Below are 24,994 nucleotides of genomic sequence, written 5' to 3'. Positions count from 1 at the left end.
TACAGTCTAGGCAAGAGGTTTCCTAACTTCACAAGCTCAGTTTCTGAAGGGGCAGCTTAGAGAAATGCATACAAAAATTAAACAGGACATAAACATGCTGTCATTTGGAGAAAAAGGGACAGATGCAGCAGTGTAACACTCTGCAGTACACATTATTGGTGTAAAATTTTGACAAAAGCAGTTACTTGTGGCTCTAGGAGAGTAAGAGGAGGTGTGAAGAACTACATTTACACAAGCACAAGGGAACTCTTCAGGTTCAGGCTGAACACAAAGGTGATACTACAAATGCTAAAAAAGGAGCATTAAGCCAGCTGGGTAAACTGTTGCAGTGTTGTGAACAGGGTATTTCTGTTTCAGTGTAAAGCTGGTTAGTGTCCGTTTGGTATGGCAGTCCAGGATGAGGGCTTTACCTACATCGTGTGACTGGTCAAAAGGATGTAACAAATGCATGTAAAAAGTGGTTCGTCTCTACTTCATTCTCATTGTCTTGCACACATGTGTCTGCAAACAGGAGAGTACCGCTGCAGACCTTGTCAGGGAGAGCAGCCTGATGTCCTGTATGTTCTCAAATATTAGCATTTAGTTCCCTACAGCAGTGCTGTTCCTCCTCAGCCATCCTGGCAGTTACAACCACTACCATCCATTAGCCTCCTGTGGATTAGCACTTCTTCACCTGGATCAAAACTGACAACCCTTAATATAGTCTCTCCAAATCTCGATAGCTGATTTAAGAATTCACCAGTTTGTTTAGAAAAGCCACTCCCAGTAACTTAATTCACATAGGAAATAGACACCTAAGAACAAGAATGGTCTGTAAAAGAAGGAAAATAAACCCAGAACCCTGTACCTCGGCTACGGCACCTTTTGTTTGATTCTGTTACAGATCACCTTTATCCGCTTGCAGTGCTTTTTCTGTTTGAAAACAGAAATCCTGACAAAGCCTTGATGCAGCTGCTTTGGCTTGTATGAAATTACAGTGTCGAATCTGACCCGTCAAACGATGCGTTGCTGTGCTCTTTGTCTGTGTTTCCCTCCCAGTAATGGCATGTGCAGTTGTTACAGGGCTGTGTGCAGTTTTGATATCCTTATAAACAGATTTCTGTGTGATCAGAGGGAGAGAGGAAAATGATCTGCAGCTCGGGGACTGCCTGGAGTTCAGGTTGCCTTTGTGCAGGTCAGGGATAGCTCTGCAGAGCCGGGAGAGGTTCAGAGGGCAAGAGGGAATGGAGATGAAAGGGAGCACATCCACCAGGATGAAGTAACCTCAGGCTCTTGCTCTTCTGTATACCCTCACGTTGAGGGTCTGATTAGGTGTTTTCATTGAAGAGTTGGGGTAAAAGAGAACAGAGACTACACATACTGAATTGGTTAATGACAAGCTGAGTGGCCCTCCAGCTGTGCTGGTGGAGAGGATTAGTAGTTAGTGCCTTCAGGGTGCTCAATACCTTTCTGATATTTTGCAGTAATTGTGGTGAGTCCAGGATGTTCCAGCTTTTTGTGTAGAATTAAAACCACTACAGTAGTAAGAAGAGGGGAGGGTTCATATGGGAGCGTAGTTCAGATGATTAAAAAAGTGCCGGTGCAATTGATGCTATCCACATAGTGAAATCAGTTATTTTGCCATAGTGTTTGTAGCCTCAGTGTCTAATGATGTACTTACTCGTCTGAAAACCTTCATGCATCATTCTTCACATCCTCCTTCTATGATTAGAATTCCAGTGGAGCCTTTCTTTGACCTGAAAGTCCCCCGTATTTTGGAACAGTTGGAAAAGCTGGAAACTCCACTGGCTTGGTGAAATGTTGTCAATGGGACAGTTCATTTTTAAAACCCACATCTATGAAAACACAGCTTCTGTGGTTCTCTGATATGGTTGCATCATACTTTGCAGGATATTGGCAGAAAATGTTGAAATTAGCTTGAGACTTCTTGTTTCACAAGCAAAATGTATGTAATTAGAGTACTTCAAGGCAAACGCATTTATTGTATTTCTAGGTGTTTAAGTTAGTGGTGCATATCAAGTGAGATATGCACAGATAAATGCGGAGAACTGCACACATTCATTTGTTTGGTATCACTGGCACCATCTCCCTTTACACCAGAGCTTCTCAATAATCCTTAACGAAAAATATTTTGTAAAAATCTGCTTACAGTCTTGTGCAGTATTGCCATTTTGTTTTTCACTTGCTAACAATTGCACTCAAACTGTGAATGTTCACAGAACCGTGGGAGTGTGCTGGAGGGACCTCTGCAGCTCTCTAGTCTGAAGCGAGACTGTTGTCAGCACTAGGTCAGATCAGCTCTGGCTTGATCTAGCCAAGTCTTGGGACCCTCCGAAGACAGGGAGACCCTCCACCTCTGCGGTGACCCATTGCAGGGCTGCACCACCTGGCAGGGGAAGAATCTGAACGTCCCAAACCACTGCACTTGGCGTGTCATCTGGTGCTGTGGAATTTGGCTCTGATTTCTCTGTAACTCCCTTGAGGTAGTTGTAGGTAGCTCCTAGGTAGGCCCCCTTGTCTCCTCTCCAGCAGACCACATCCTAGCCCAGCTCCCTTCATCTCTCTTCCCAGACCACGTCCCCCAGACCCTGACCATCTTCATAGCCTCTACTGGCCCCTCTCCAGTTTCCCAACATCCACCTTTGCCTGGGAGAAGGGGACCCAAAACTTTACATGGTATTCCAGCTATGGTCTCACCAGTGCTGAACAGAAGGTGACAAAACTTTCCTCAATGCCCTGGCTGTGCTGCCTAGATGTGGCCTGGGGTTGCTTGACTTGCAGTGTTCCTCCAGTACTTCTGTTTTTCTTCCTTGATTTCTCTGCATCTGCGTGTTTTTTCTTAAATCATTTTGCAGACTGCTGTTGCTGCTTTATGGACTACCAGGCACCACAAATTCTCGTGCACTGCGTAAGGCTTCTTCTCCACTCAATGGAGGCAAAAAAGCTCCCCTCAATTTTTCCCACCTGTCCCAAACACCTACCATTGCATGGACTGAATTTCCTTCCAGAGGTGCCTCTCTCCTTCTGTAGATTTGGAAGGGAGCCTAGACGACTCTGTCAGACAGCTAAAGCTGGAAAAAATTAATCTCATCCTAAGTGGGGACATGAAAGGCTTCTATTTGCTCAAGCCGTTATGTTTTAAATGTGGTTGAGAGTTGGCAAGTACTGATAGAAGAAAACACATGGGTCTCCAGGAAGAGAGACAGGGCCAGCCTGAAAGCTGTAACCTGATGTGTCTTTTGAGTAGCAAGCATCTCTCTACATTTCTATCTTCCTGAAGCTGACCTTTCACTTTCTTTAATCTAATCTGGTGCCTGTGATCTTGCTAATTCAATTGCTGTGGCAGACAGGCAGTTACTCACATGGTCAGTCACAAGATGGACAAGGAGTGCGATGTTCTTGCACCACCTGATACCCCTGTTTATCCTTTATCAGTCAGGCATCAGACCAGGACCCAAGTAAATTATTGTTGTCACAAGAGAAAGCTTTTTCTAAGGAAACTGCTGTTTTGGTCACAAAAAGCACATAGTGCTTTGCCTCCATCACAGGGCTGTAAGGTTAGATGGCCTGTATGAGTTCCTACAGCACTGTAGTGAAAAAAAAAAAAAAAAATGCTGTGCTTTCACACTGTGCGAAGTTGGATGATTTCTTCTCTTTCCTAGCTACATGAGCAGCTTCCAGGATTTTTTAAGGGTAAAGACCAGTGAGTCAATTAAACATTTTGCCATCACCAGAAAGGAGAGTTCCTGTTGTCAGTGTTCCCTTGGTTGTGTGTGCTCTTGTCAGATCCATCCTTGAGCCATTTTATCATGTGGGCAGAAAAACAGCCTGAAGAGTTCAGGGGACTTGCAGGAGGGTCTGACGATTGCCGGAAGGTTGGCAGGGAAGGTGCAAGGGCTGAGGGATGCTGAAGGAACCCTCCGTTTCTGGTGGCCATGGGGGTCTGATTGCTCAGCCCACCTGTAGGCTATGCCCAGCCATTCTAAAGTGCACTTTTGTAAGGTAGGTTGGGGGTGATGAAGGAAGCATCCTCAACATCAGGCACCCAAGATCCTTTTTGCCACAGAATGTGAGTTAATCATGTAAGTTATTTATGCCTTTTAAGGCCATTTCCATCAGGTTGTTTTTGTGTTTTGGTTTGAGGTTTTCTTTTTCGGGGAAAAAATGTTAGATATCTGTAGACCCTCTTCCCCCCTTATAAAATTAAGTCTGTTTCTAGAACTGATTTACGTCTTCCTCAGCAACACTAGAAGTTCAAACAGAGCAGGCACTTGGCAACAAAACTGGACTCAGAATTGAGATTTAGAAGTGAAACTTAGCTACAAATGTGAAGAGAAGGAAGCTCATCAGACTGGGGTAAATACGAGTTATGCAAACCAACAGGCAAAATAATGGAAGGAAACTTCATCTTCATCCTCTAGTTTTAACTGAGATTATTAGTAACAGAGGTGACAGCTTCTTTAATGTCATTATATTGACTATCTCTTTAATTACAAGAAGCTATGAATAGTTGATATATCCTTAGCCATACAGATGTCCTGGGATCAGCAGAATGAGAAACATCTTCCAGCAAGCATCTCTAATGCAGTACACATTGCACAGATTAAAACGCTGCCGTCAAATTTAGATTCAGCCCACTGCATCTTGATATTAAAACCTTGTTGACTCTGAACCAGCATTTGGGGAAAAACAAAAGGCGGCTTGGATCTGGAGCACCAGCCCTGGCCCGAGTGTGCCAGACCACCGTCCAGCCATCAGCAGCCTAGGAACTCTGCCTGTCCCTGCTGCCAAGACGTGCAGAGACGCACCCAAGTCTGGGCTGAAGTCATTACAGAGCTCTGGGTAAATCTAGGGGATTCGGACAAAAATGCAGTCTTCCTGCTGACTGAGAAGAATGTTTGTTTCCTTGTTATCTGGTTGTGTTTCTTTCTGTTTCTCTCATGTTCCTTTATTCTTGAGCTTTTGACAGTGGCATTTGCACTCTGGGAAGTTTCTATAAAGGCACGCTTTTGTTCAGCTTTGGCAGAATGTGGAACAAGGGGGAAACAGTTTGCCATAGTGAAATCAGAGGATGGAGACGGTAGGTCAGTAGAGAAGGAAGAGCACCCGTTTCTTTGGCTTCCTTAGAGAGATGCTTCTAAAGCCGCTTTGACCGGCAGGAACTGACAGTGCAAATGGGACCTCAATTTTTAAAACCAGGTCAAAGGCAGTTTGCTGAAAGTACTGCCTGTGTTTATAAAACACCTTTCTGCCTGTGACCCAAAACATCATTTCTGCTGGGAGGCAATACCCCTATCTCAGTGAAGAAGAATTACCCTTGGTGAGGTTAAGAGGTATATTCAGGTACCTTGAGCACATGAGGCTAAGGGATGGGGGGCAGGAGGAAATCCCCAGAGGCTCAACTCTCACAATCAGTTGCTTTTCTCAGAAAATTGAGGGATAACAAATATTTTGAACAGATACTTTCCAGTCCTTCTGATGTATGTCTGTGTAGCTGATTCAACTTCCACAATTAGGAAAGGTTTGTTGCTAAATTCCTGTACATCTACTGCACTTTCAGGAGCAGCATCTCTTTGGCTGCAGATGAGAGTCGGGCTGCCACTGTCTGCTCGTGGGCAGTCGAAGGCAAACACCAGCAAGTGCGGCTGTCCCAGTGGGGAAAACAGAGAGGGGCATCCTCTGCTACTGCCCTTTGCCTTTCACTGCTTTTGGCCTAGAATTTAATTCAGACTGTTACTTTGTTCTCTCCTGTCATTAGCGTTGAAAGCTATTCCTGGTTTTTGCCGCTCATTGCTTTCTGGTTTTTTGCTTCCTCCTCCATACCCTCCCCAGTGAGTGTATTGCCAGGAAGTTAGAAGCAGTCACGGATCAGTAGATGGATCGGGAAAGGGAGAAAGTCACAGTAACTGTGATATATAACTTGCTGTTGGCCAAATGTCATTTTATTCCCTCAGACCAGGTTTGAATCCAGTACTTAATGTCCTGGCTGCAAAGGACGCATATGTTCTTTTTTGCAGGCACTGAAATATATTCTAAGATAAATCCCATGCTAGGTCTTTAGCTCAAGAATGCATCAGCTCACGTGCAGCATTTGGGCTAATGAACAGTTTTGGTCCTTTTGTAAAGTATGATGGAGCAGGTACCTACTTTTTAGAGTAATTAGCAGCTTCTGTAAAATTGAGTTTTGCAGTCTAGCAGTATTTTCATCCAAAACTTTAACTGTATATTCACCTGTGCACCAGTAATAAATATAATTGTTCTTTTCTTGAGAACATCTTTTGGATCCATTTTATAAAAATTGCCCTTGAGACCGAATCCTGCATCTGTGTTGTGGTCTGTTCAGCATTTTTCCTGAGCTGTCCAAGATGATGAGTCTGCTGCACTGACAACTGCAAGTGATCTACTTCTTGCCTTGCCGCTATCTTACGTAGCGTGGAGATTCAGTGAGGGATGCAAATAAATGATTTCTGTTGCTGAAGAAGGCAGTAATTTCAAACCAGGGCTGGATCTTGTGCCATATGTATTGTAGGACTGAACACACTGTGATCAAATGAATTGCCATGATTTAAAAAAAGGTTGAAGTCTGGACTCTACTTGGCAGTTGTTTCTGGTTAGGATTTTAAAGTTCTCTTGCATTCCCTACTTACCTGGGGGTGGGTGGGGGTGGGGTGTATTTTTGCTCTGTAAGAAAGGATGCTTTCTTCTCCTTTGAAGAGAAATGGTTTTGTCAGAAGAGTGTGCAGTCACAGATCGTGTGGCACTTCATGGGATTCTCATGTGTATGTAGCCCCGATTGCGATCAACATCTTCCTCATATGGTCTTTCCATGAGTGGTTTGCGAGTTAGTAAGACAGGGAAAGGGTGAGGTAGAAGTATAATCTTGACAGACTCTTCCAAATCTGAGACAAGGTCCTTACAGATCGTAGAGATGCTGGTTAGAAAGACCCTCTGGTCCAGCCTCCTGTGTGAAGGAAGGCTGTCACTGATGCTGTGTGAGGTTGGCTGTGGCATCATCAAGTGGGCTCTGAAGAGCTCTAAGGATGGAGGTCTCACCACAAAGTGAGATCAAAGTGTTGTGGTACTTCACTGTCCTTTGAACTCAGTCAGAACAGCAAGCAGAGGACAGCCGTATTAGCAAATGGATTTTAAACCACAGTGTTATGTTGATCCGGCATTTGGAAAAAGCCTGACATAAATTTCTTTTTACTCATCCAGCTTCTGTTTCATGGGAATTCTGATCTAGAGAGAAATCAGGATTTACAGTCTAGCCCATCTCATGATGCTGGATCCAAGGAGTGTGCCCACGAAACCGCATCACTTCTGCGCGTTGGTTAGCTCTCTGCTTATGTGGCAGGGCTGCAAAGGCAGCACAGCGGAGAAAAGGTGTTTCTTGATAATAACTTTCCCTGCTTCAGTTTGTGTTGTGTGCGCTCTTTTGGGACTCCAGCTGGGCAATAATTCTGGGAATCCAGAATTTTTCTTATGCAGAAGACCTGAGGTCTTGCAAGCAAATATAGAAACTTTGGGTTAACGTTTTGTCAGAGAAGCAAAGAATCTGGATTATATCCTTTTTGGTTTTACTGGACCTTATTCACATGCCCTACCTAAATTACATGGTTTTGCAATTACAGATTGCAGTTGCAAAACTAATAGCCTGCAGATGCTATGCAAAAGCAGAACTCTGCTGCAATGAATTAGAGAAGGAGGGGGAATTTCTTTTTATGGGTAGTAGTAATAAAACAATTAATTCCTTTTGAGTCTTACAACTTTGTAAAATCTACAAAGATAATTGACAGGCTGAACTGGGAGTTACGAATGAACTGCATTTCTGTGCTTATATAGCCCGTGGGAAGGACAGAAAATGGCAGAGAAACATAATTTTCAAATAATTTGGAGTAAAATTTTTAAATTTTATGATGCTGGTTTGAATGAGAGAGCCTTTATAAGAAATTTTTTTCCTTATCCATCATAATAGGAAGAATTTTTCCACCAGTACAGGCTGGTTGTTTTTTTTGGTTTGTTTTTTTTTTTTTTTTACTCTTCATGGAAGCTTAGAACTGAGAACTATCCATATAGGCTTATCTTTTCCAGTTTATCTTGAAATTCAACTAATTTCCACAAATAACACACAAATTATCAAAGCATTTTCAAGTCCTTAAAAACCTTCCTATATGATTTTAACCAAACTGTTTACTTAACCATAGAATTCTGTTCTTCACATCCTCTTACTTTGTGTTTAGGAATTTTTTTTTAATCTGCTGCCAAACCAAAATTACATCATAGCAAATGCATGCATTGTTCTTTACTTTCAGGCCTTGCAAAGCCGTTCTGCAGACAAGTTTAATTGGCTGGATTTCTGTCCAGTCTCTGTCCTGTGCCCTCCTTGTTCACATGGCCTTTCTTTTTCTTTCCTGTACAAGGGGGAAAAGACAAAACTGCAAGGAAGAGTGTGTTTATGGTAGATATAAAGTCCAAATGGGGTGCCTTCTCATTTTCTGTTGCAGTTGAGTGGCTTTGCTGTGCCTCCTGGTGTGCATAATTAACATCTGTACACACAAGCTTCTACTGACTGCGATTTCCTGGAGGATTTCCTGTTCGCAGGAGGAGGCTGACGATATTTAGTGCTTTTTGTTTAGGATGTGTTGCAAGTCAAAAGTGAGAGTCAAAAAAGCTTGGACAGAAATGAGGCGGGTTCATCTTGGCTAACTCCAGAAAGAGGAATTTGCAGGGGGACAGGGAGCTTGAGAATAGCCAGTCATTTTGCAGCTGGTGTCACTTTGTTAACAAACGAAGATAGCCGTTTCGGTAGGATGGAAGGGTAGTGGGCCTCTCTTCCAAAAGTAGGCTTATATTCTGATTCTTGAAGGGAGGCAGGATTCCTTCTCAGAGGCCACTAGGTAGATTCTACAGTTTGACTCATACCTAATTGCTGGCATATTTCAGTGTTATCGTAAGGCATAATTCCTCCTCTTCAGCCTTGGAAGTTGAATAAAGGGATTGTAAACCATGAAAAAAAAAAAAAAGAACTGAATAGTATATGAATTTTTTTCACCTTTATATGACATCTGCTTTACAGCTGTCTTTGGTGCATCTAAGTAATACTTTGCATTATAGTCTGTTGTGTATTAGAAACTTCTTGTGTTGGTCTTTTCAAACCTTGATGGAGTAATGAGATCCTCTTGCATTTTTATTCTTGCTTTCTCAATTGTAACTTTGATCTTCTACATAGAGGGAACAGAGTAGGATACCAGATGAAACAAAGGGCAGCAAATTAAGCAGGAGCATGTGGGTTCAAACCAAGGAAAGGAAGCAATGTGTACAATAGAAGTAGACTTGTGGAACTTCTTGCAGAAATGTATTATAGGTGATCTAAGTTTACATGTATTCAGGGGAGGACTGAGAAAGTTCATGGAAGAGAAATCTATTAATACCTACTAAATATACACAATTCACATCTTTGTTAGAAAATCCCTATAACAGTAATTGAAAACGGTTGGTGGCTGGAAGACAGGTAGGGGAAGTTGTCATATCTGTGCGTGCTGCTTGTTTCCATCTTAGCAAGATGAGTTGGTTTTCCTTGGAGGCAGAAGAGGTCAGCATCAGCTCTGGGGCAGCAGCAGGAATGCTCAGCCCAGGACAGTCAGGAGGAGGAAATCAGGAACAGCTTCAGCAGCGGGAAAGCTTAATTTGTCTCAAGTCATTGTGGAACCAGGTCCTCTGGTTTTATACCTGGAAATATTTTTTTGTTGTTGTTCTAAAATGGAATCATGGTGATTGCTGTTATGTCTTAGATCTTTTGGGAGTCAAGTGCTGCTGGAGGGATGATGTGAAGAAATGTTGAGACGCTTGCCGTCCATTTAAAAATCTAAACTAGGTCTCTTTAATTTGGCCTCTGTTTTTTAGGTTCCTTTTTGTCTTTAAGGCAGTGTAACATAAATTCAACCCAAAAGGAGAAAGGACAAAAAGTAGCTCTTGCTTTACCCATGTTTGCAGTCTCCACTTGTGAACTGCAGAGGAGGACACGGTTCATTCACAGCAGGTCCCCATATCCTTGGTAGTCTCCATAATGTTTTTAGTTCTTAATCCAGAAGAGGTCCTTTGCTGCTGGTTTTCCTTTCCAATAAGAAAATGCTCCATAGTTGAGCCCTGCTTGTAGAGAAGCAGCAGTGCTGCCACTGAAGGGAGTGGAGGAAACTCCTCCGAAGGAAGCTGGTGGCAGAGTGAATTTTCCATTCTGCTGAAGTCTCTGGGATTTTCACAAGGCTCTCTGACTCACAGCGAGGTGCTTTCCAGTTAGTTTAGTTTTGGAGCCCAAGCCACATCACATCTGGCAGTAGCACAGTTGACAATAAAAGGCACTGAAGACTTCTTCATTAAAAGGTCTCTCATGTGGGAACTAAACTGGATAGCAACTCCCTTTTCTGCAGGGACAGTGACCAGAAAGAGTTCCAGAGTGCAGTTAGGTGTTATTTGTAAAAAATGGTCTGGGAACGTCAGAAAGGTGTAATCTTACACTACAGGACATTTTATTGACTGAGGGATTAAGCTGCTTCTGGTAAAACGCTTAAATAAAAAGCATATCTCATCACTTCATTGCTGTGTGCAAAGTACAGGCTGTAAAAACCACCTGTGCTCAGAAACACTGGGATTGGATCCACGTCGGTGTGAACAGGAGTGCTTTGGGCAAAAATAAAATCAGAAAGAGAAGCTCCATTCCCACCACTTCTGGGAGCTTTCCTGTTATGGGACAGTCCCGTCCGCGCTGTGGTGTGTGTGGCCCTCCCCACCCCAGATAGGCTTAAAACTTAGAAGACTGAGTAAATTCTATGATTAGGAGTTGGGAGTTGAATTCTCGAATACAAACTGTCTTCTTTAAGTGTGCTGCAAAACCAAACGGTGTTAATATATGCTAGCTAACCTCCAGTTTAATACATGCAGAGCTGGTACTCTTTCAAATTAAGTTAAATAGTTATTGTTAAACGCCAAGCAGTAAAGCTACTGGGGCCTCCCAAGGTGGGCTGTCAAGAGTGGGTGCAGAGACTGAGACCTTGTGAATTTTTATTGCGGGTTTTCTGTGGATTCCTTGCAGTCATTATCCCACCTTTCACTCACTCCCATAGTTATCTTTGCATGTCGTGGATTCCCTGTAAGGATCCATGATGGGGTGAGTAAATCTGCTTGGATTTATAAGTTCTACCTTTAAAAAAAAAAAAAAAAAAGACACAACTGTAAAAACAAGACAGCTTTACAGTTCACGGTATAATGAGCAAGTATTGTGGCTATGAGTCACAGTTTGTGTAGAGGTTTTAACTGGTTTTCTCTCTCTTTTTTTTTTTTTTTTTTTTTTTTCCTGCTCTTAAAACCATTCCCAAGCTTTTCAGATACAAGGGTCAGACTGAAATGGTAGGATGGTGGTAGTTTCAGAGGCACCCTCCCCCCTACAGCTACTGCCCATTTAATATCCACTGATAGCCAAAGTAACGCTGCAGGAGCTTCTGGTGTTTTCAGATGGACCAGTGCTGTATCCAGTGTGGTGTGTCCTCAGGACACCATATGGTTGCCATCACCCAACCAAACCAATGGTGAAATTATACAGCTGTTTCCTCTACAAATTTGTAAACTTTCATACACGTCCTCTTCAAACTCATAGAGGAAACCAGAAACAGATATGCTAAGACCCAGTTCTCATTTACACCGTGATCCGTGCTATGTGCTTTGCAGCACTGGGAACTGCTGGGGTAAATGAGAATCAGCTCCCAGGCCATGAGCGCATTGCAGTAAGTTCTCTTCCCTGGAGAACACAGCCTCCTTTTGTGTCCAGAGAGCTGCTGATGTTCAGCCCTGGATGTCCTGAGAATGAAGTTCCAGCCTCACGGGTACCATTTCACGGTTAGGAGCCGCGTGCCAAAGGCTGCGGTGCTGCTCAGTGCAGGTCCAGTGGCCTGTGGAGGAGGTCAGGATGGAAACATCACATCTCTGGCAACAGCTAGACAGCCTGAAACAATTATTTTGAAATTTTCAAAACGTGTGAAATCTGTGGTTTATGAAAGAAAAGCTGGCTCATTGACTCTGTCAGCACAGGGTTTTAAAAAGTACAGCTCCTCAGAGGACCTGTACAGGGCAGTCTCTGAAGTTGCATACAGCTTTCTGGGCCCGTGAAAGCACATTTTTGTTTCACACTCTTTCTATGGCCAAAAGCATACCTCTAAAGAAGATCTGGTGTTGTCTTGTTGACCTGAAATCCCTGATGATGTTCAGAAAAAACAGGTTTGAAAGACAATACATGGATTTGATGCACAATTTTTTATGGTCAAAAAAGCCGCTTGCTTTCTATCTGCTTCATCTTGAGATCACTAGGTGTAGTCAGATAGTTAATAGATAAGCTTTTAAGCTGTCAGGATTTGTTGAACAGTACCTAAATTAATGCCGTTAAAGAAAACTGGTACCCCCAGCAGCTTTGGGAAGCTGCCAGCACTTCAGTGGGATGTGGGAAGCTCCTCGGCATGCATCGGCAGCAGTTGTAACGCAGTCCTAGGATCACAGCGTGAAGATTCAGGCTGGAAGAGATTGAGGCACGATTCCCTGGGAGACCTCTTAGTCATAAACAGAGATGAAAAAATGTCCAGCTACAGCGTTTGTTTACTGTAAGAAGTCTTGTGAAGCTGCCTGGACAGAGTACCCTTTGGCATGCCGAGGCGCCTGGCTTTATTTGCCCACTCTGCTCTGGCAGCTGTCGTTGTTAGTTGCAGTATTCTCGTCCATAGCTGGTCTCCAAGGCAATGGTAAAGATCAAATCTCCTCATCAAGGCAAATTACGAGAACAGCACATTACAAGAACAGCACATGAAGGTCTTCCTTTGGTATTTTAATCCAGTCTCCTTGGAGCTCTTATTCCTGTAAAGTAACAAATGTCATTTGTTTTTTAAAAGATTATCCTTAGCTCATCGGAGATGGATCTCTTAACGAAGAGTGGGTCTCATTCGGACACCTTGGCAAAGTCCTTGTCAGAAGCAAGAGAGTCTGTCTTGCAGCAGTGGAGTCGTGGCTCCCACACGGATCACATCTGTACTTTGCAGGGCACACGCTCCAAACCGCTGGGAAGGGTCAGAGGCATGGCTTGCCCTTCGACAGCGTGACAAACAGTGGTTACGTAGGCAGATGTGCTAAATACACTGCAAGAAAGCATGTTTAAATCAAGTTACGTTCATTATTTTCTAGTAGGTAATGTTTTTCCTCAAGACAGTAGAAAAGGCTTTTGAAAGATACTTATCCCTACCTAAGCACAGCAGGTAAGAAAAATGTAGGGGAATTAATTTGATAGATAAGTAACCTTAGGGATGGGAGGAAAGACAGCTCATGCTGGGAGTGCAGACCCTTGGCTGGTTTGGAAATCCGTTCCTTTGTGTCCCCTGTCACTTGGGCATCCCTCAAATGCGTGCACATCTCTAAACATTCTGCATAGCACTGGTAATATTTTCCTTCTCAAAAGCATGCTGCAAGGATTAATTCCTTCGTGTTTCTTTCAAACACACAGAAATGGAGGAGGAGCTCCACAAATTGCCTGTAGTGAAGGGGGCAAACTGCTCCCCAGGGAGGTGGCTGCTGCTGGGTGCATGTTGCTGACGGGACATGCATTGCAAAAACCAAACCAAGCAATATTGCCAAGTCTAATAATTTAAAAGCTAAGAATCCAACTTCCAAAATGATGACAGTTTAAAAAAAAAAAATACCAAAAAGACCCTTTGAGCATGTTTTCTCTGTTTAATGAAACTTCATGGTATGCAGTGATGAGGTTTTCTTTATGTCTGTTAGCTATGAGAGTTAGAAACAATTGTTTTATTTTTTTTTTTTAAATGAAAGCCAAGATGCCCACAAGTTTTCATGTATCTAGGTAGTGGGAACTTTGGGAACCAAACCACATGTCATAAGACTCAGGCTGAAGCTGCAGGGGCAGCGGGTTTTGGAATATTCTAGCACAGTGGAACAGGATTTCTATTGCCAGTTGACTGTGGGGGTTAGAGATACATGAGGCTCCAAAGCTTAATCCCTGTTAGAGCCCTGACAACACTGATCTTATGTAAGAAGCCTTAAAAACTTTATTGCAGTTCCATGTGTTGTTGAGTCCAGAAGCAGATCAGCAGGCACTGAATTAGCCAGCAGAGTAAAAAGAATTAATTAATTCTATAGAGGTGCCTAATTTCTAAGCGTTTACAACTCTGGTTAATTGTATTCTAATAATAGTGTCCTGAATGTTTTGTGGTGGGAAGGACTTAATAAACGTGGTTATTAATCAGAAATTTAACAAGTAACAGCTTCAGACCTTATCCCCTGGAAAAAATGTGTTTCTGTATTCCAACTTATTAAATTAAGGTAATACATTTGTGGCTAGTTTTTTAGTATCTATATCTATATTTATCTGTCTGTCCGTCTCATCTGGCTTCAATATCACTGGATTGTAGAGGTGATCAAAAGCAAAATGAGAATGCTGAAGCTAGGGTTGTGTTTGAAATACTGTCTTTCCAGGCTGATATTTTTCCAGTCATTCTGCCAGCAGTCTCAGGTCTGCATCGTCTGTTTAAATTGTCATCTCATCTAAGTGCAGATCTTGGCCCAAGGCAGGGCCATCTGTTGCTGGGTAATAGTTGTGATTTATTCTGCCTCTGGTTGACGTTCATGCTTGCGGGCCAGATGCTGACTTGCAGGATTTGCTTTTATTCATTTTCAGTTTTATACCATGTGTTAATATCACAAACCAGCATTTTAATTTTAGATAGGTTTTTTTTTTTTTGTCTAGTGTTTAAAATTAGGGATGAGTAATAACATCACACACCCCTCTGGGATGCAATTCAGCATATTTCAGAACAGGATAGGACAGGATAGGAGAAGATAGTTAATGTTTCAGATATGCATTCAGTGTTTCTAAATGCCTAATATCTTCCCAGTCACTAACCCATCCACTCATTTATGTTGCGTATAAATAATCAGGTATTGCTTTTAAATAAAAGTTGTGGACTATATGAAGACGTTTGGGCTTGAGAATGTTGGAGGTTCCTAAACTGTAGGCAGAATATTTATGATGCTCTGCAGCATACCGGCTGCTACCTTTGCCTTCAGTGTAGAATGAGGGTAGTTATGAAATGTTGCAAGTTAGGACTAGTCGTCAGAGGGACACTCCTGCATATAAAAGATAAAGGTTATTAGGGAGATGGATAAATTTCCCTAATTCCAGACTTTAAAAAACGGCTGGCTTTAGTAGAGGTAGGCAGTATCTAATCCATGTGTCTTGCACGTTAGCTCCCAGTAGCAGTTTGGACTTCTAGCTGACTGGTTTCTTACATGACTGGTTTCTCCAAAGGTGGCGTTGAAACACTGAGGAGTTGTGCAGCAACTCCAGAGCACATTTGGATACACAAACGCAAGTGGAAATTACTTTGTTGTCTCGCTGTCTGCTGTGGGAGAGAAGGCCCTGGGTCTTCCCTCCTACCGCTCAAACTGGTCCGGTAAAACAGAGCAGCAGGTGAATGGATACGTGAACGTACACTTTGCTGTGTAGGTTTGGGAGACATTTCAGAGTCTGGAAGCTAACGGGAAGTTAGTTTTAATGCCTTCAGCTGCATTGAAAATGGTTCCCTGTGGACTTTATATCAGATCTGGTGAGTTGATCTTGTCGGGTTGTGTGCGGAGGGGCTGCTGCCAATGGTGTACAGATAATAGGCAGCAAAATTTTTATCTTATCTGTTTCTGTCTAACAGGATTTTGTGTGGCTGAGCAGGATGTGTTGGGCCTGCCATGTGTAAAATAGGTTCACTAGGTTAGACTGATTTACAATATTGACATTTTGTGTATCTGTCCTCCTTAACAGTCCTTCGGTTTTGAATGTCCGTAATTGTCTAGAAAACAACACTCCTTTCGTTCTTCTGAGGCAGGGAAAGGAGGACAGCTGGGTGGGATTCACTTCATACAGCTTCAGGCGTTTGGATGTTGGTTGACTGGTCTGAACTAGACCTCATTCTCATGGGAGTCACTGGAGAGCATCAGACTTCTCTGGAGCTCCTGTTGTCTCCAGTGCTGTCTTAGTGTAGAGCAAAATACCTGCCTGCTTTAGTTGGCTGATGTAACAGAAAATTACTCAACGTTTTTGTTTTAATCCAGATCGTGACGAAAGAATGCAGATAGTAGTGAATTGCTTGTTTCTTCTTTGCAGCTCTTGAAACATCATTCACAGAAGTCTAAAATTAGTTGAGATTAAATCTAACTCCTGGTATTAAAAAAAAAAAAAAAGTTTCTAGGTGAGGCAGAACTAAGAAATGTGAATTTTACACCTCATTTTCAATGCAAGGTTTAAAGTATTGTTTTCCAGCAAATCAGTTTAGTGGAATCTGAACCTGCCCAGCAGTATTATTGCATAGCTTGGCTGTGTTGTAGTCATGGTGTACAATTTGTTACTTGCAGGTGAGTCTGAGCCAAGTCTTTGAATTTAACCATGATGGAGGAGATGCAGAGCTTGTAAAAGGCCAAGTCTGAGGTGTTTGCGCTGCCCCTGTGGTTACCACAGGACTGTTAGGAGAAGCTGGTACTGCCAGCATCTGTCCTGTGGACTGCAGAAAGAGAATCGTAAGATCATCGAAATGGGTAGAGAAGACCTCTGGTGGTGCCTAGCCACCTTTCTCCCTTGAAGCAGAACTGTTGCTGACAGTAGATAAGGGCAGCCGTGGCTCTGGGGCTTGGAAAACTCCAAGATCCCCTAGCTCTCTTGCTGACCTGTTCCGGGATTGCACCATGCTCTGAGTGAAAAACTGTTTCTGAACATCCAGCCTGAACCTTTCATGGTGCAGCCAAGAAAGGTAATCGTACAGGAGGTGCCAGAGGAATTTCCCTTATTTTGTTGCTATCGGGAATTTGGCATTTCTGTCATGACACTTTTCAGTGGTGCCCAGCGACAGGACAAGGGGCAGCGGGCACAAACTGCAACACAGGTGGTTCCATCTGAATGTGAGGAAGAACTTTACCTTGAGGGTGATGGAGCCCTGGCACTGGCTGCCCAGAGAGGCCATGGGGTCTCCTCTGGAGACGCTCAAACCTGCCTGGAGGTGACTGTGCAGCCTGCTGGAGGAGACCCTGCTTTACCGGGGGGTTGGACTAGATGGTCTCCAGAGGTGCCTTCCAACCCTGACCATCCTGTGATTCTGTGTGACACTGATGTTACTTCTGTAGAGGTACTCCAGTTGTTAAGTCTTTGTGATAATTCTTAATACAATTTATACTTACAGTAAATAAAGGTGTCATTATAAACAAAACTAAGCCAGCATCAATTAATGTACCTATCTTCAGATACATTAGCGAAAAAAATAGTAGTTAATTGTAATCTGCAGCACTTGCGTTTTGCTAGGTAGTGATGTTGTGGGCTCTCAGAAGCACTGAAAAAGAAAAAAAAAAACCAAAGAACAGGATAAGCATTTTTTTAAAGTGATTTTAAAAATAGTCATCAAATCACAGCGAGGACGTTGTTGCAAAATGTAGTTTTAATGGACGTCTTATCTTTGGCCTCTTCCCTCGGGAACGCTGAATTTCAAGAACAGTTTTTCTGTAAAGTTCATTGTCTTCCTGAGTGTTGTCTTAATCTCTAGTGGATCAGAAACGAGATGGGAATTACATATGTAGTCTGAGAATTATGCCAGAGTGGTTTTATAATTTTGGTACCAAGATGGTTTTAATTACAGTCGTTTATTGAAGTAATGTTTTCTTCTCATGGTCAGTCATTTGGTTTTGGGTTTGGGTTTTTTTGGTGGGGAAAAAAAAAAAAAGGTGATATTTCTGCAATGTATCTGCAGACTACCTTGACATATTTAGTACCTAACCTCCTGTGTAACTCAGTTCCCTGCATCTTAGACATGACAGTGTAGTGTTTAGGTACTGAAATGGGGAAAATACAGTTACCCTGGCATTAAGAAGTTAACTGTGTCCTGATGGAAGTCTTATTCTGTCTGCCAAAAAGATAACCTTGCCTAAAAGCATGAGGTGTTTGCGTGCCTGTTCTTACCCTTAAGCAGGGAGCTGAAAAGCTGCATGTAAAGTTTCTTGAATGCTGGGTTTGTAAAATATCGTGGGAGTTTTACAAAGGGGAAAGCATGAAATGAGATGAGAGCATCAAACTTGCTTCTGCTTTTTAGCCATGTGAGGTAGATGCTGGCTCTTGTAAAGTGAACGACAGATGTTTAGATCTGGTTGCAAAGGACAGTTGCAAAGGCTTCTTAATGAGTTGGTCTCCGCCTGTTTAACATGGTGACAACTGCTGGCTTTCATCCTTTTCAGAGGTACTGGGAGTGAGTTTGGCATTGCTGGGATTGGGAGGGGGCAAACACAGGGGCTGGGAAAATAAACCTTTCTGTTAATTCTTAGGGACCTGGAAGAGATACTTAGTGACTGGCAGGTTTTCATTTCACTTAGAGCCAGAGTCAGAAATTTAAACTCAATTTGTCAATTGTCTAAACACAGTCTTTTGTTCCTAATTACTAAGAGAGAGCAAATACATTTCCCTTGCAACACCCACTGCATACTGAGGCGGTGCAGCGAAGCAACCTTCTGTGAGGGAAGCTAAGCTTTGCAAGGCATGCGATGCTTCCCCTGTCCTTAGAGGTCTTTTTTTGGTCTGTCTACATCAGCATAGCACAATAATATGGGAGATGCTTGGACTGGCGCTTTACGTTCTATTACTTCTGTTGGTAAGGGCAGAACCATATTTTCCCAGGCTGCAAGTTGAGCAACTTGAGTTCAGCAACAGCTAAAAAACTGCAGAAAAGCTGCATTTTTCCTGGCAAGTCAGGTCCACATCCAGAGCATCTCCTGCAGATGCAGGCTGCACTGCCAAAACCCAGGGTAGTTAGTTTGAACACTGCTGTCTTATAGCAGCATCCAGCCACCTCGAAGCTGAGATAAGCTACTAAAGCACAGCTTTGCCGTTGAACTTCTCTGGTACGTTTTGTCAGCAGAGCTCCTATTTCACACCCCGTCACAACCCTTGACTGATACAGTCCTATTGCACGAGGCATGCGGTGTAGGGCTTGACATAGATACAGCAAGATGACATTTATATATAAAGCAGACAGCGCTGCAAGTAAAGGCTCCAGTTCAGCAAAGCCCTTAACCACATGTTTAAATATCATTGAAGTCAAGTTGAATTACTTTAATCATATACATAAGTACTCTGTTGAACGAGGGCCTAATAGTAGTTTCCATCTCTTTCCACATGATCAAGGCTTTTTCATATTCTGCTGCATGCGATAGGGATTTCTTCTCAGTTACACAGCATGAACAATTGCTGTGACTGTTGGAAGACTCCCTCAACAATTTGAGTTTGCTAATCTGTCATAAATAGTTTTATGTGGAATGCCTGTAAGACAGAATGGAAAGGAATTTTCCCAGCTCTGTACTTCCAGGGTAGATTTAACACATCTTTTCCCCTATTTTCCAGGACCACCTGTTATTGCCAGCCACCACACATAACAAGACCAGAAGACCAAAGATGTCTATAGTTTTGCCAGCTGTAAACATCAATGGTAAGTCCAAAACATGAGAGAGAACGATAATTTCAGAGATGTGCCTAACTTGTATGTGGAAACCAAACTTAGACCAAATGTCTGTCTTTATAGATTTGAAAAAGAAGTCAGGCTGGTCATTTTAGTTGCTGGGGTCCCCGCTGGAGCTGGGGTGCTGGCAAATCACCAGAGCCTGGTCACCGGGACTGTAATGAGAGGTTGCATGGCCTGGCCAGCAGTTCCACAGTATCTCATTCTAGCTCTTGCGAGGACGGGGGCGGTGCCATCCAGTCCCAGTGATTTATGCACAGCTGATTAAGGGTTACTTGAATGTGATCTAGTTTCTCTAACTTGGTGGCTGCAAAGATCCTGTCGAGTGTGGAGACTGTCCTCATCCTTTCCTTTGGGTTTTTCCTGCGCCTGCTTAGCAGGGTAAATTCCTTGGCCTTCCTGGTTTGTTAGGATGCTGACTGCCTTCCATCAGCTTCCTCAGCTGTTTACCGCTCTGTTATACAACACTCAGCGTGAGTGGGACCTCTCAGCACGGCATGGTCAGGATTAATAATAATCATGTTACAGTGCTGCAGGATGGCAGAGAAAACAGCTTTGCACTAGGAGCACAGGCTTATTAGTGAAATATTCTTGATCTGCATCTTAGTCCCACGTGGAAGACAGGACATGAACTGTATAGATATATCATTAATTCATATGGTGAGGAGCTGCCAAGTTAGGACATGTTTGGGGCACAGGGTCACTGTCACAGTCATCAAAACACATCGTGAATCCTGTAGTAGTATAAACTTTACTTTCTGAATATCTGTGGACGTAATGCTTTTTAAAACTTTAAGTGTTTAACAGTACAAGTGAATCATAAACTCAAATGTTTTTGTTAAATTCAGGCATGCCGAGAACATTATCTGATGATGCAAATTTCCATAAACTAAGAAAAAAAATAATCAGTTCAGGCTTTCAGCATTTTGATAATTAAATTTTCCCATGCCATACAGTAAGTAGGTTGTGATAGTCTATAACCAGCTATCTTAGGGGAATTTTTATTAGATGTATCAGAATTATTTTTGGCATTTATCTGCCTGAAATTCCCTTTTCATGTCCTTTACAAAAATCCTTTTCTTGCCGAGCTGAATTATCACATGCAAGTGGGCACTTTATCACTTGAAGAACAAACACTGTTTCAAGATTGCAAAGTATTTCTTCTTACATGTTACTGAGTCTTGTATCACTTGAAATAACTTTTCAGTTGTTGGAGGAAATAGAATTTGGAAAATACACATCAGAATCCAGTGACAAATCTTATCCTTCGTTAATAACGAAACATTGTGAAATTCTAGTTACTTGAGTTCTTCAGAACATCAGCATAATCCAGGAAATAAAAAAAAAAACGTCCAGGGATTTGGGCAGAGATGTTGAAACAGATGAGACACAAGGATAGCATTAAGTAAACAACAGCATCAAACACTGCTTCCTCTGTGACACTCAGCCAGGTATTAGGAAAAAAATCACAAGATACACAGAAGCCAGTAGGTAACTTGTCTTGATTTTTAATTTGATTATTAGTAGATTACCTGGAGATGATTCACTAAAAATTCTGCCTGGAGAAGAACCCATTTCTCTCCTTTGAGAACGTTGCTTCTCCACCCTATTCTGCCTCCGTGGGGACTGAGCACGTCCTGAACAAGCATCTGGAAGTTAGCTGACAGCAAAGCTTTCCTCCCAGCTGTCTGCTGTTCTTTAAGCCCACCTTAATTCTTTGTCCACCTGCAGAGAGTTGGCTGCTAGAAGAGGACAGGTCTCCCTGGGAGGAACTGGCAAAACTTTCAGAGAAAGAACTTGTCCCCTCCTGCCTTTTCTTGTGCCTCAGCCAGATCTCTGTGGAGGAAGGGAAACCTTTTCCACTGCCACTTCCTGGCTCTTCCTTTTTGCTGCCCCCAGCCTGGCAGAGGAGATAAAGGGAATGAAAGTGGTCTGTGCTTTGGAACTTTTTCAGAACTTCCATCACTTGCTTTCTTCTGCAGGATCTTTATTTGTCTGTGTATTACAGTTTAGCCGTGACACTTTCCAAACACGAAACAGCTTACTGCTCATCCAAGAACCCTTCGAACTACTTGGACAGGCTTTTCCTAGTAGGACCATCATCCTTTTCTGATTGCATTTTGGTTGCTTGAGTGCCTTCTGAGCTTCGCTAGAGACTCTGCCTTCAGTTGGCTTGAGCCTTTCCCACCACCAGCTGCAGAGACAGAGAACAGGTATGGGCAAAGATTAGGAAGTAAAAGGAGTTGTCAGTCACTGTCCTGCATGACTCTGCATGGAGGTTGTGTGAGATCGGTCTGGCAGTTTTCACCAGTGTACGAAGCAAAATCAGGTTTACAGTTCGGAGAGTTTTTCTTGGAGGGAAGAACTGGGGTAAGCCTGGCCAGTGGCAGTCCCAGTGCTGTGCAGCTAGTGGCAAAAATTTTGTAGTAGACTGATGCGTGTATGTGCACACGCATGCATTCAATAAGGTGGAAATAAGAGAACAATATTGTACAAAGCAATAACAGTATGTTACTTGTTTTCAAGTTAAAAACTTGATAAAAACTATTCAGTTGTTGCATATTGGAAAAAAGTAAAAATGGCCATTACCATGTAACTTTTTCCTATGTGCTTCTTCTCCTGGTCAGCCTGAATCGCCCATGCCCCTTTGCAAGCATGGTAAGCCAGCGAAATCCCCTTCTGTGGGCTTCTGTGCAGGTACACAGAAGTATGTTTAAATATTTAAATGTTTCATATGTTAACATGTTAAATACATTTAAGTATTAATCATTTTTTTAAAAGTATAGTAATTCGTTACATGCCAGTACCTGTTAGTTCTCCCCCTCTTACCCTCTTCTCCTCCTTCCCCACCCTGTTCCAAACCCCTTTCCAAGCCTGCTGGGCCACCCCCAGTTCACAGCCAGTACTTGCTGTCAGCTCCTCCCTTTCTGCCTCCTCAGATGCTCTCGCGAGCCCTTTACCCTTCTCCCATTCCCCTGCTGGCTGCTCTCCCTGGGTACAGCTCTCCCCTTGGCCCCTGCAGCCAGCCATGTCCACGTTTTGACCTCCTCTGCCCAACGGCAAAGCCCCGGCATTTGTGGACACAAGCAGTGCCGCAGAATATCTGCCTGATGGTACATAAGGACATTAGGGGTGGTAAGCCTGGAAGGAAAAAAGCAGGACTGGGTAGTCCTTGTCCTGATGTACGTGGTTTTGCGGGCACCATTGGTGTGCCTTTACTGAGAAATTATTCCAAAAAGAAATATCTTGCAGTTTCTCATGGGAATGAAAGCCAACTGCAATGTACAATTAAACTCTGGCTTTTGTTTTTAAGCAAGTCATGTTTGTTATGCTGGATCGCAGCTATTATTTTAGAAATCTAACTATGCACTTGAGACCAGTTAAGTCTCCAGTAGATTTCATTCCTAAATTTGCTTTTATTGTAATTCAGAGTCTTGTTGGCTCATTACACCAATTCCAGATTGACATATAGGCGGTGCCTTTCTTGAAGTTTAAATGAAAACATCTGCAATTAGCTTTCTATTTACTTAACTTCTGTAAAAAATGCAGTGGGTTATAAGATCGATCTTTGGATCAAAATAATCTATAGAGCACAGCATAGCTAAGCCACTCTTCCTGCCCGAAGCTCAAGCCTTTGTCTCTGCAGAATGCCTGCAGCTTTGCAGCGCCACACACGCCACCAGTAGTCCCCTCCTTGCAGCACACTAAAGTGCTAACGTGTGCACAGCCGTTCCGCGGAGGAGACAGCATTCAGCATTTAGCCCATTCTGTTAATGCATTTCTCCCTAGGGTGAGGTTAGGCGCTCTCACAGCTTGCACGTCCTCTTGGTAGGAGCAGCTGTGTATGTCTGTGCAGGTGTGTGCTCACCGTGAGTACTGGTGGCCTTAGCAGCACTAAGGCTAAGAAGGCCTTTTTCACTAGGATCCCCGTGCAGAACAGTTGCCCGTACTTGAAAGTCCTTCCATCGTTTGCTGTCTCTAAACTGAAGGCTGGTGTCTGCGCTCACAGCCAAACAAAAGTGAAAGACCTGATGAGAAAGCCCCTGGTGAGGTCTGAGGCTCATTTTCTGGGAATTGGCAGCCATGACAGAGAGAGTTTTGAATTTTTTACAAAGACTCTGGATAGGTGTCACAGTCTGCCTTTGAGAGGGTTGTTTGTGTGCCTGACCCTCTGTAGCTTGTATGTTTCTGGGTTCTTAAGGAGCCCTGCTCCTTTTTCTTTCGTCGTGACACACAACAGCAAAATAGTCTCCTAAGGGCAGAAGTGTACTGTGAATGGGATGGTGAGTTTTGCAAAGTCCGTGTGCTCTGTTGTGCTGGCCAGCTTGTGATTGCAACCAGTTTCCTCAGCCTTCCTTCCTAGCATCCATCATCATACTGATGTAACAGATTTCAAAAGTGCTCTGAAATAACACCCGTTCTAATGAAAAAGGTCAATAACAATCTAGTGGTAAGGCTTTTTGATCAAAGCTAGACCTGTTTCTGCCATCAAGCAGCATGATTATTTGCATGCAGCTACAAAGAACCTTCTTTTCAACTTGCAGCCATGTGCAGGCCACTCACAGATGTCCAAGGCTGGTAGCAAACTGTCTGTGAAAAATCCATAAGGCAAACAGAACCCACACAGGCTGAGAAGGAAAATAAAAACAAAAGCTCTTTGGGAAGTGACAATGTTCTGTAAGTTCCCATGTCTTGGGGTTAAATAAATAAAGTCTCCAACTTCCTCTGCCTTTCAGGGTCAAGCAAACAAAAGATGCCATTTCCGTCTTTCAGAGCAAGAAGTAAAATTCTCAGTCAGTCATTGAATGAGGAAGATCTAAAACAATATGTACCGCTCAACAGCAGCTGCTTCCCTGAAGGTTGCTGCTTAACATTTTGGGTATCCTTCTCTCTCACTTGGGATGGCTTGGGAATGGTTTCCAGGAGGCTGATGGCCCCAGCTATCTCTAGCTGTTGGTTCATTCTTCTCATCACGCTTAGAAGCCACAACTCAGTCTGTGTGGCTCCATCTCCCAGCTGCTGTCCTTGGCCCCAGACTGAGAAGCTCAGCCACTCTAGTAGGTGCAGAGAGCACATCTCTTGGCCACACCAGCATGATCTGTAGAGATACTTCCCTCATTGTTTCTGCTTTTATATCTGGCTTTAGCAAAAAGTGCTGAGAACAGCACAGCCTTATAAGCTATAGTGTGTGAGCAGAAGGCTCTGGAAGTTGTGTATGTAGGATTGCAACCTATCTGTGAGATGAAAGAAGGGCGACGGCTAAGGTTTTTCAGGAAGGTCACTGAGAATCCTTCAAAGCATCAAGATCTCTAAACCAGGATGCAGGGAAATATATCTGAGAATGTCTCCATGCCGTAAACCTACAGGCTGTTTTGAAAACGCCACCCTTCTGCTTCTTGGGCTGCCAG

At 43.1% G+C, this 24,994-nt stretch overlaps 1 protein-coding gene across 2 annotated transcripts in view; it reads left to right on the top strand.

Annotated features, from left to right (window-relative positions):
- ATF6 (activating transcription factor 6) overlaps positions 1-24,994 on the top strand; it is an 81,631-nt gene that overhangs the window by 42,361 nt on the left and 14,276 nt on the right. For both annotated transcript variants that reach the window (XM_040610531.1, XM_040610530.1), the window contains exon 15: positions 19,472-19,556. In XM_040610531.1, coding sequence (XP_040466465.1) covers positions 19,472-19,556 — 85 coding nt within the window. The remainder of the gene's footprint in view (positions 1-19,471; positions 19,557-24,994) is intronic.

Source organism: Falco naumanni, chromosome 11 (genome assembly GCF_017639655.2).
Source record: "Falco naumanni isolate bFalNau1 chromosome 11, bFalNau1.pat, whole genome shotgun sequence".
NCBI classification, from domain to species: Eukaryota; Metazoa; Chordata; class Aves; order Falconiformes; family Falconidae; genus Falco; species Falco naumanni.
Note: the sequence above shows the minus strand (reverse complement) of the source record. Positions and strands in the feature narration are given on the sequence as shown.